At 37.8% G+C, this 12,551-nt stretch overlaps 1 protein-coding gene across 2 annotated transcripts in view; it reads left to right on the forward strand.

Annotated features, from left to right (window-relative positions):
• The window catches only part of RAPGEF5 (Rap guanine nucleotide exchange factor 5), a 201,837-nt gene that overhangs the window by 51,543 nt on the left and 137,743 nt on the right, over window positions 1-12,551 (forward strand). For both annotated transcript variants that reach the window (XM_061586583.1, XM_061586584.1), the window contains exons 7-8: window positions 1,658-1,706; window positions 12,095-12,174. In XM_061586583.1, the coding sequence (XP_061442567.1) occupies window positions 1,658-1,706; window positions 12,095-12,174 (129 nt within the window). The remainder of the gene's footprint in view (window positions 1-1,657; window positions 1,707-12,094; window positions 12,175-12,551) is intronic.

Here is a 12,551-nt window from a genome sequence, read left to right on the forward strand (position 1 = left end):
TATTTCAGCAACAATTGGGTTAATATTCCAGGCTTGATGACATCACAGTATAAACAGAGCAACCTGCCTTATCTCTCTATGTTCAAGAATGCAAAACAAATTTAGTTCCCAGCATCAAAACAGTTAGTGGCGTCGTGAAGAAGCAGATTCGTCAAAATAAAATAGACCAAAAAGAGAATAGTCCCAGACAATATAATATTCCTCGGAATAGAAATCAGGAATAGAAATCCCTCTTCTGTGTATATCTTTAGAATGCACTTCCAGGACAGCTTTTTGCGACAGAAACAGAGATAAGCTGTTAATTTCGTGGATAACAGAGAAGAGTTATAGCTCACCCAGAAGCTGTCCAAAGCCGATCAATCTGACAAATCTCCTTTTGCTGCAACACTTTAAACCAAGTAAAAAAAAATAGAAAGAAGGGTGCTTGCCTGTTAGTCCGTTATCTCTTTAAAGAAAAGATAAACGTATCGCTTAAGCAGATAGAGCTTGTTCGAAAGTCCGTCCAGTATTGTTGGCTGGACCTTATCTCATAAATTAATGAAATCCAGTCCTCCCAACAAAAACAGGCTTTTGAGGTTGATCTCTACGTTTCTCCCTGCCCGGGAAAAATTTCATCAGTCAAAAAAAAAATGTTCTGACTGATTTATATCTGAATAAGCTTCTTTTGAGGCGGGAGCCCATCCCAAAAGCAGGCACAAGCGAAGTCACCCTTCCCGGAAGTCGGGCGAAGACCTTTCCTACTTAAGCCTGCTCCTCCCTGACAGGGGTGCTGACTCAACTTCCTTCACACACTGCAGAGTTTACTTATGTAGCCTAGTTAGGGATTGCAGTGAGCTAGCATAGTGTGCCTATGAAACATATTGCCTTCGATGTTACTTTAATAAAACAGGAATTGATTCCATCCTCCTCTCTGTCTCGTGAGTCTCGCTCTGGGCAGGACAACTCCCAGAAGAAATTTGGGGGATGCACAGGCAGAGGGAGGGGAAGTTCTGTTGTGCAGCCTTGTGCTAGGAGAAGCACTTTGTTGTATACTGCCCATTGTGTTAAATAAATATCCAGTCCTGATCTATTAAACTATTTGAGAGAGAGGATGATGGCACTGATGAAACTAACAATTGCAAATTGTTTTCCATTGGTATCGTTACCTTTGCTTATGGGAATATCCCAGTTGTATTTATGTGTTTAATAGTTATTGTATTGAAGCAAAGATCTTTTTGTTATGAGGATACTGTCACTTAGGTAATAGTACTATCCTATGCGTGTTCATTCAGAAGTATGTCCCACGTATGTTTAGTGGAGGTTGCTTCTGGATAAGTTTGCAGACGATTAGAGCTTAACTCTGGGAGTTCCGGATGGCTGGTTGTGCACTCTAGAAAGCACAGATGGGGGAAGGACTATAGCTCCTTGGTAAAGCATCTGCTTTGCATGCAAAAAGCCCCAGGTTCAATCCCCAGCATCTCCAGGTAGGGCTGGGAGAGACCCCACTCTGAAACCCTGGAGAGCTTCTGCCACTCAGTATAAACAATACTGAGCTAGATGGACCAATGATCTGTCCCTTATAAGGCAGCTTACTATATCTCAGATGGTTTGCTCTATACGTGTAGCAATTTCCTGATTATCGGCTCAGCTGTAACACTTTATCTTCTTGTTGTGGTAGGTGCAGAGAGAATTGGCTGCTGTTCTTGCTATGAAGGCAAGAAAATCAGGTAAGTGTATCCAGCTTTGTATTCTCTGTTTTCAGACTACATTGAAAGAAAGAAATATAAAACTGATTAAATGGAACAAGCAATGCTTACTTTATTCCTGTTTTTCTCTTCCCTGTTGTCCAGTTAATGTTCACTTGATATAGTAATATATATTACTAATATAGAGAGCAGCGATGATGATAAGAGTTACTGGTTTAAGATGTTCTAGCTTTCCTTGCAGACAGTGTTCTGTTTGCTAATTTTTAAAAAATATTTTGTAAATTAATGCTTATGTATCCATGCTCGTCAGCTGAAATGTATACATCCAGATTTTCAAGGTTGTTTGACATAATTATAATAAAGTTTTATACGAACTCTGACAATGGGAGCTGGTATCATAGGCTGTACATCTTGCTTTGACAGCTTTTTTCATTGCTGCAAAATTTTGAAGCTCTGTTGATGTGATGTTCATATCTGGATAACTAGTAGCTTTGAGCAAAGATTTGCAGCTAGGTTATACTTTGGCAACACTTTTGCTGTTTTTTGAAACCTGTAAGCAAACTTTCTCAGAGGTCTATTGCTGCTATGGGATGTATACATTTGCAAGTGCCTGCTGTGAAATCATCTCACTATGAAGGAAAAGGTGATTAGATATTTACAACATATTCCAATTAGATATTCCAAAATATAGATGTTGACAGCCATGTATGTTAATTAAATGATCTGTCCTGTTTGTAGTGAACAATTCATGTTTTTTCCTTTTTCAAGATGTAAATAAGGTTGGAACATTTGATTCTGAGAACAGAAAAGTATAACCTGGAAAGGTTTCGGTTTGTGTCTAATCATGTAAGAGTTTAAATGAGATTTGTGTGTGGTCCAAGAAATCCAAAACACACAACCCCCAGCACCCTATGAAAAGGAACAGTTATTAAGCTCTTTTTAATGCAAGAGCTGTATCATCAGATTAAAAAATACTTTTGTGTAGAATATTAAGGAGAAAGAAAAATCTCCTAAGCCAAGAAAAATAGTGTCAAGTTCTTTTCAAAGCAGGAACAGACTCAATTAAGACAGCAGAAAAGATAAGAGCTGCCTTTTAAATAGGGGCGTAATGGGGAAACTCCTTTTAGGATATGATGTAGAAGAAACAATATAGGGATTATAAAGATACCATGGCAAAGACCCAAAAAAACTCACAAGTAGTTTTATGTGCCCAGAGGGGCTTTGGCATTGTGTTGCTTGAGCTGTAGTCCTTCATGCCCATGTTACGAAAGTCAGGTGAGTTTTCAAACAGTTTGTGATATGGGCTGGTGAGGCCTATTTTGAAAGAAAACAAGCTTTAAAAAAAATCCCACTGGATTCTTGTAATGTCTTTGTGTCTACTGTAGCTCTCTGCATCTAGACGAATGTACTTTGAATGAGAGACTTTTTATGATATACACATCAAACCTAGAAACCTCAAAGAGTTAAACTTAAGGTCCTTATTTATTTGAAATTTATAAATGAAACAGAAGTGCACTGTTTTACAGGTTGAACAATGTATACCTTTCACAGAATATAAACATGACACTGTAGACACGACACAACGTTGGAGAAAAACTCAACTATTAAAGGAAAAAGCAAAGGAATTAGAAACAGTGGCTGCAAAATCGGCTAGACTTTGTGGCCATCCAAACATTTTTTCTTGCCGCAACCTGTCTCCCAAAAGAGCAGGGACTTGTTCCTGATCTTCTGCTAAAATGCAGCACAAGGTCAGGGGAAAATATTCTGCTTCACTCCAGCTCAGTCCAATTTAGTGTTCTTCCAGCTGTATTCTGCACCAGTTGAAGTTTCCAGACTCTCTTCAAAGGTATTCATTTCAGTAATCCAAGCTGATGCAAGCTGAAGGTTACCAGAGCATTGACTACTGAAGCTAGGTTATCCACATCTATATATTTCATCTGAAACTGATGGAAACAAACCTTGCCCCCAAAGCTCCAGCTATATAGTCTTTCCCTGGGCTACCTCATTTCCCAAGGTTATGATATGGCTTGGTCAACATTTAGGCAACGCATTGCTGATATCGAGCACCAACAAGACTTGGGTTTGTCCTCTAAGTATGCCTCAGTGGATAGAGCGCTACATTTCAACAAGCCCGCAAATTATCTTTCTGCACTCTCGGTGCAAAAACATCGCAGAGCTTTCACATTGGCACATTTCAGTGCCCTCCCTTCTGCTGTCCTGGAGGGCAGATATATATAAAAAACCCTACTATGATCGTAAGTGCCGTTGTGATGCTGGAGAGGTGGAAACAGTGACCCACGTCCTCCTACACTGCCCATTTTATTCTGATCTACGAAGATCTTCAGTTGTACCTCTCCTATCGAATACCCCAGGACGATCAGACGCATTTTATGTCCTCCTACTTCTTTCTGATCAAAATTATTGCTTCCAGTGTTGCCAAATTTTGCGCTGCAGCGATCAAATTCACCATAAATTGACTCTAGCCATCTTGTAATTCTTGGTTGTTCTGTTCTGTTTTGTTTTTATATTGGATTTTATAACTATGCCTTTTATAACTATGCCTTTGATAATTCTATTTTATAGTACTGTGCTTTAACAATTTTATCTGACTATCTCATGCTGGTCACTGACCATAACAATAAAGAATTGAAAAGGTCCTCAAATGCAAAGATGTATCACTGAACATTGGAGTCAAGATCATTCAGACCATGGTATTCCCAATCTCTATGCATGGATGTGAAAGTTGGACAGTGAAAAGAGTGGATAAGAGAAAAATCAACTCATTTAAAATATGGTGTTGGAGGAGAGCTTTGTGGATACCATGGACTGCGAAAAAGACAAATAATTGGGTGTTAGATCAAATTAAAGCAGAACTATCACTAGAAGCTGAAATGATGAAACTGAGGCTATCATACTTTGAACACATCATGAGAAGTCATGATTCATTAGAAAAGACAATAATGCTGGGAAAAACAGAAGGGAGTAGAAAAAGTGAAAGGACAAACAAGAGATGGAACGATTCTATAAAGGAAGCCACAGACCTGAACTTACAAGATCTGAACAGGGTGGTTCATGACAGATGCTACTGGAGATCTCTGATCCATAGTGTTGCCATAAGTCAAAATTGACTTGAAGGCACATAACAGACACAATAAATCTATGATTCCATGCGGGGGGGGATTTGCTAATACCAGAGCAGCATTTAGACATGCAGAAGGCTAGGCACAATGTTGTAACAGTTTTACGCCAACTTTCTTGGTTTCCCTTGTAATGCCGTCTCAGGACATTTCTGACCATAAGATCCATGATGTAATTTCTACTGAAGATGCCAAAACTGACTTTGAATATATGAAGAATTCAAAATCGTCAGTCCAATATATTAAAATTAAATCCAACCACAAAGGGGCTGTTTATCTGCTGCAAATAATCCCCCCCATTAGACATGCATTTTACTCAACTCAGATTTCAAACTATCCCCACAGAATCTCTGACCAGTAAATTCTTTAATAGTCCAACAAATAACTGTCACTGTGTATGTCAGAGGTTGCCAACCTTTTTGGACCAGAAGGCACATTTCAAATTTTGAGAAAGTGCTGGGGCTCTGGTTGCAGATAGCTGCCATGTGGGCATGGCATAGCAGAGAATTAGAGAGTAATCATGGTGAAGCTTTTCCCATTATTGTATTTCTCTACTAGAAAAGGCTTGACCTGTGGAATTTCTGCCTGCTGTACAGCTGTTAAAGTTACAAGAACCCTGTTTTTCCCCAAAGGCGATCCTAAACTAAACATCCTGTACACTTACCTGGAGGTCAGCCCTATTAAACACAGAGATTTACTTCTGAGTAGACATGTATACCATTGTACTGTAAGCTAACTATGTAGTGAATTCTTAATAAGTCCCTGGTCTTTAGATCCTGTAAAGCAAGAAACATGCCTAAGCCTCTTTGCAAAGCTTTCACATTTGCCTTTGTGAGGAGGGGGATTCTTTAACATTACCCATACTTACTGTGTAGTAATATTTCCAGAAAACAATTTCTAGGGACTATCTGATCTCAGACGAACCCATTACAGGAAAGATGCATCCTGGTTGCTAGGAAAAAGGGCAACTTATGGAAATTCCAAGGACTAGAAAAAAAGACAGAAGCAGAAAAAGTGTCCTAAAAGGGAGGGGAAATCAGCGGCTCTTTAGGATCTCAGAGATTCCTACTGCTTGGTGTCCAAACAACTCACTTATCAGTCACAGCTCTGATTTCACTCATTGACTAATACTGACAGGAGGGAGCAGCCAGACTGGCTCATTTGACAGAAATTGCTTAGAAGGATAACTGCATATTTTGTTCCATAATTTTCTTTCCAGGAGGTCTAGAGACTTACTTTTTAAAAAAATGAAAGCTCAGATTCTGGGCCACCTACTGGGGGCACCACTGAAAGTATTCGCAGACACCATGGCACTCACAGGCGATTGTTTGGAGACACCCCTGTACATGTGGATCAGGCCAGATTGAAGATACTGTCCATTATATTCCTTATTGCCCTTTATACTATTTACCCAGGAATAGATTCTTATATTCATTTCAGACTCCTTTAGATGGTCAATCAGATAATTTCAAAGTTAGATGTAACTTTATATTTGCTAGTAGTAAGAAAAGAGTGACAGACTTCTTTTTTCTTTACCCAAAACAGTGTCAACTGCCAAAGAGATTGTTTTAATCTAAATTATTTGGAAAACCTTATAATTTTAAGTGTTGATAATTTGCACTTCTGGAAATTGATATGATTCAACCTTTCTCTTGGATTTTCTTTTGTGTGTGTGTGTGTGATTTTATATTATAATAGCCACATAAACAATAAAATCCTGACAGGCAAATGTTAATAATGTAGTCTTTCACATTTACATGTGGAAGAAATTAAGCTAACTGGTAACATGGAACTTATAAACTAATTTCAGACAATGAATGTAAAAAATCCATAATAACTGGCACCTCACTGTAGATCATAATTCAATGTACGTAGCACTATAATACTAGTTCTTTAATTCAGGCATACTTAGTTTCTGATGCTTAATTTTGTGCCTTATCTCTCTTGAGGTCAATTTAGCTAGAGTGGAGAAAATGAACACTAATTAATTCTGTTTGTTATGCAGTGTTAGACAGGCCACATTCTAAATTTTTAATTTTAATAGCAGAGCTTTTTTTTAATGGCATGACTTCTCCTTGCTTAACATCTTGCTATAGCTATCATCTGCTGCTTATTCTTAAGCACTGCACAATGATGGAAAATACTCCAGTAAATTTTGCAGAGATGTGGGGATAGGGTTGGTGGAATCCTGTTTCCTATTTTATAATGGATCCTTCAGGACTGATTCTCTGTCTGGAAGCTAAACTAGCATAATGAGTAGTCATCTCTGCAAATTCAATATTAGCTTTACACCTCGGGTCAAAAGAAAGTAAATGACCATTTGCACACCAGAGACAGGAAATTTCCTTGCATTTCATATTCTTGCCAGTTTAAAAAATAAAACAACACTGAAGTAGTTTATATGTAAAATGATTTAAATTACATGCCATAATCATGAGGACACCAAAGAACACTTTGGTGAGAAAAACATAGCACCGATGACGTACTTAAATTTGGTATAGGCAGTTGTTACCACACTGATCCCAATGGATAGGAGAGATACAGAAATGACAACCATAAAAAAAATCGATATGCTTGCTTGGGGGAGGAGGAGGAGGGCCTGCATATGTAGTCAAAGCTTTTGTTTTTGTGTGAATATTTGCATTTGCTGCAGCAGATCCCACTATTGAAGACAAGTTTATTTTAAAGCTAACAAAAATACTTCACTTTTGCAGCAGAAACTGTTGCAGCAAAAGCAATATATGAAGGTGCATTTTACGCAGTTGGTTGTTATATATGTATTACTACTTTGGATTCAGACCAATATACCTTATTAGATTAATGCCATATGTAGATGATTGTATGTAGCATTATTCTTAAGTTTTAGCCTTCACCCTTAACTGTTCTTGCCATCTATGCATTTTAGCACATGGGAAACTAATGATCTCCCCACTGTTTTTAGCAACAAGATTGCTATGGGCCACATTCCACCTTCACCTCAGACTAACTCTAACACACACAGACCACCTCCTGGCCGCAGTATGGGGTAGGGAATCACTCTCTTGCCAGAGTTCCCTTAGCAACAAGAATGCTATGAACCACATTCCTTGACATGTAGATCATCCCTTCAAGTGAATAAAGAAACTGGCTTGGCCAGAACTATTAACTTATGAAAGGAACTTGTTTTACCAGTGGAACAGGTTTCTTCCACTGCAGATCCCAACTTCCAGATGTAGCATTGCAGACTTGGAGGGGACCCACAGACACCATCCATCCCAACCTTCCAATCCTCCATTTAAACACCATTTTGGGTGAAAATAGGTACCCATAATCTCAAGAAACAATATGCAGCGGTTTTCATTTTAACTTCGACTTATGTTCCTTTTGGAATGACCATCCTTCATGTATTATAGCCGAGCATTGTATTATGTATAGCTATCTACATTTAGGTACAGGTTGCTATGTCTGGCTATTATTTTCTCCCCCACTACAATTTTATTGGCTGAGTAGCTCCAGTATCCATGATATTTCTATTCTCGCTATTCAACCTCAGTCCATTTTGTTAAAAATCCAAATTCTGGAACTGGAAATTTCAGAAAGTCTATACATATTACAGCTGCTTAATTGGAAGTGATTAAGTTTTGGGGAGGTATAAGTTATGCACAGTTTTGATTATAGGTCTTTGCCCATATGTTTGCTTCTCAAAGTCCCTTGAAAACTATCTCTTGTGTGGGGGCTCTGTTTGCCAGATTACAATTTAGAACAGAATTATCTCCAGATGAGTGGTCACCTATTAGAAAGCAAGGATTTATAATTGAAGTGCTGAACCTCTCTTAATTTAGGCTAAGCAACAAACCACATATGATTATTGCCCATTTTAAGTGAATCTTCCTTTAAGGCCAAAGTAGGTTGTTTCTCTCTCTGAAAGAGGTCTGAAGAAATTGAACAAGCCTTCCTTAGCAGGAATAGTAATCCCTTTTGCGTAAACCCAGTCTCTCTCCTGAAGCAAGCCTTTACATTATTATTGGTTTTACAGAATACCTTGAAGGGAAAATCCTTCCTGTTGCCCATAAGGGAGTAAGGAAATTAAATCAAGGCATAGCCTCCTGATCTTTAAGTAACCATTAAAAAAATCAACATCCTGAACTCCATTGACTCATTTGCAGATGGATGCATTTGAAATTGCATTTCAGCAAGCTGATGCTCATTTAACATCATCTCATTATTTTATTCATGGCGACCTTTTCAATGGCTAGAACAGGATATAGCATTGGGAGAAATGGGGAGAGGCTGTAGTAAAACCTGATTGCACTCTTTGCACTCTAGTCACACTGTGTGCCATATTGAACAGATGTGTGGCTCTAATAAACACTGCTTTTGTTTTTAAATAATAAAAGTGGTTTCCTTTGCTCTCAGCTGGAGAGCGAATAGAGGAGCACAGTTTATGTTGGCTAGAGCTCATTTTCAAGCTTATTTTAATTGTATTTTATGTATTTTAATTTATTTCAATGTTTTTGTGATTTTACTGCTTACAATATTATTATGTACATATTTTATTTTTGTAAGCTGCTCTGAGTGCCCTGTTATAGGGTAGAAGGGCAGGATAGAAATATTTTAAATAAATAAATAAATAAATAAAATATTAGGAAATTTTATTGCATGTTCTGGCTATAACCCAGAGATTCAAAGTAATGCCAGATTTTAAGGGAACTCTTAAAGAATCAACATTTTCTTGCATTTTCCCATCCCACCCTTTTGCACTATGGTAGTGATCAAGTATGGAGGTTTGGCTCATTTTTAAGGGGAAAAAGGCAGAAAATTAAGTACCAGAAAGTGGGAAATTATTGCCCAATTTTAATACTTTTAAAGAAATTCAGCAGCATCTTTGCACAGTACATTTTGTATCACCTAATATTCACAGCTGTATGTTTTAGTATTCATGGGTTCATGGGCATGTTCATGAATTAACTGCAGCAAAAATACAGCATCTCTTTCCCTTCTTAGTTAAGCTTAATATGTTTTTTAATAATGTTTTTAACCTTTTTAAAAGGTTTTTTAAAATGTTTTTAACGCTGTTTTGTTTTAATGTATTTTAAGATCTGTTTTTATGATGTTTTAAAGTGTTTTTAGCACTTTGTTTGCCGCCCTGGGCTCCTGCTGGGAGGAAGGGCGGGATACAAATTAAATAATAAATAAATAAACAAAGAAATAAATAAATAAGCTGATGAATAAATTTGGGCCAGATGTGCTGCTCTTTAAAATATAATATTTTGATACTATTTGATAGCATTATGGACCTCAGTGTGATTTCTGCTCCTTTACTAATCTTTAGCCCCCATAAGAAGATCCTGCTGGATTGGGCCAGTGGCCCATCTAGTCCAGCATCCTGTTCTCACAGTGGCCAACCAGATACCCCATGTAACTCCATTGTTGCTTCCTCTGCCTGGAATTTCCTCTTAGAGTCCACCTTTTTCATGAAGATTTGACAACACTAAATACAATGACTGTACATTCATGCATTCTTGCTCTGTCAGCCTTGCCTCTGTCTTTGCTCCCCTCCCCATTGTGAAAACTTTAATTGTGAAAACGCTCCTTGGAACAGAGATCTATATTTTTGTTTGTTACCCTATTAAATGCCATATTTATCAGTGGCATTATGGCCAAATAATTATTCAGGGCAGTTGCTTGGAGATTTGTAGAGCTTGAAAATTTGACTTATAGATGTTGTCTCTTTTTAGATGTACTTGGTGCATGAAAAGGAGAGAGGCATTTTCTGCCCAGTTACTTAATCATAAGAGAAAATGCTGCTAGATTAGAAATAAAGAACACTTAATGGTGGAATATCATCTTGCAGTCTAAACGAAGTCTGTATATAACATCCATGTCAGCTTTTATAGACTTTCTGGCACAAATTGTATGTGATATGGGAGATCCAATGCTCTGAGCCTTAAAAGCTTAAAAATGGTCATGGTGTAGGGCCTGAACAGGCCTGGGCCAATGACACTGGAGGATAGGGGCTTAACCCTTTTTTCCTTGAGCCAATTTACAACTCGAAATAGAAAGCTCTAAACTGCTGTTTTTCTTATTTTCCCTAACATTTTTTGTATAACATATTCTAGGGTTGGGGGCCACAACAGAGAAGGCTCTCTTGTGTGTTAGTGTTATAGCATGTAAAGCCTGCCAGTAGGATGATAAGCAACCCCATCAACTGCAAGGCCCAAGATGGATAATATAGGAAAAGGTACTATGACAAATAACTGTGTCCTAGATCATGAAGGGATTTAAATACTAATATAAATATATGTGGGGCTGCCCTTCAGGTTGGTCTGGTTGTAGCTGGTGCAAAATGTGGCAGTGCAACTGCTCACTGGGGCAGGGTATTGCCAACGTGTTACCCCACTGCTGAAAGAATTGCACTGGCTGACCATTAGCTGTTAGGCCAAGTTCAAGGTTCTGGTTTTGGTTTTATAAAGCCCTATGCAGCTTGGGACCAGGATAGCGGAAACATCATCTTACCTGTTATATACCCAGTCGATCATTGCGTTCTGCAGGTGAAGGCCTCTTGCAGATACTTAATCATAAGTAAGTATTATCAGGAGGCCTGTTCCACACAACATAGGCAGTGGACCTTTAGTATAGTGGCACTATTCCCTCCCCTTAAATATGAGACAGGCTCCATCTCTGTTAACTTTTTGGCACCTACTGAAGACTTTCCTCTTTCAACAAGCCTTTAAACTAATGACCTTATCCCAGTTTGCATCTCATTTGGAACTGCTTTTTAAGTCGTTTTTAAAGCTTTTTTTAAAAAAGATGTTTTTAAAGATGTTTTGTTTTAATATGTTTTAGAGTGCTTTTAGTGTTATTGGTTGCTGCCCTGGGCTCCTTCTGGGAGGAAGGGTGGGATATAAATAAATACCATAACCTTGAATTGAGCCCTGATAACTTTGGACAAGAGGTAGAATATAAATACAATAAGTAAATTGATTATGAAGGGCTTCTCCACTTTGAATTGTGTGAAAGCAAGACTTTTCAGCAGCTGTAACTTTTTGTATCACTTTCTTATTACTGTGAGATGCCTACATCTGCTAAAATGTTTATTAAAAGCTGTCATAAAGGTGCATGAACCCTGTCCATAGTTGAATGTTGCAATGCCAATACAAGTCCCATTTAAAATTAGGCATGTGTATCTGAATGTAGAATTGTAACCAATGGTTGATCTTAGGAATTGAACTAGTTAGCTTTATTGTATTTGAAGGCCAACTTATATATGTTTTTCATTTCCTTTAACCTTAGCAATGAGTCAGAATGGTGAAAACAGCACTGATGAAGAAGCAGCAGCTCAAGAAGATCTGAAGGATATCTATGATGCACAGGTATACACAGTTTCTTAATGTTCAGGTTCTTGGACCTTCTTCTGAAATAATACCACTTATTATGATCCTGTTCTGAAGGCAGAGATGATTTCTTTGCAGCTAAGCATGATATTGAAATGCTTGATTAAAGATCTAACATCATGGCAATAATGTTTTTGATTGTATATCTCTTTTTAAAAAAAATTTTACATATACATTGTGTCATTGGTTGCATTTTAACAAGGTCTGCACACAACTTTCTGATTTCATTTTTATTTCTGAAATTAAATGGTGGTGTATGGGTTGTATATTCAGCTGGTCCTCCTGTTCTGTGTTCAATATTGACATAACTTCCTTTCTCAGATGTTCCTTATCTTTGGTGATAGTTGATATTTTTG

This window comes from Rhineura floridana, chromosome 10, assembly GCF_030035675.1.
Source record: "Rhineura floridana isolate rRhiFlo1 chromosome 10, rRhiFlo1.hap2, whole genome shotgun sequence".
NCBI classification, from domain to species: Eukaryota; Metazoa; Chordata; class Lepidosauria; order Squamata; family Rhineuridae; genus Rhineura; species Rhineura floridana.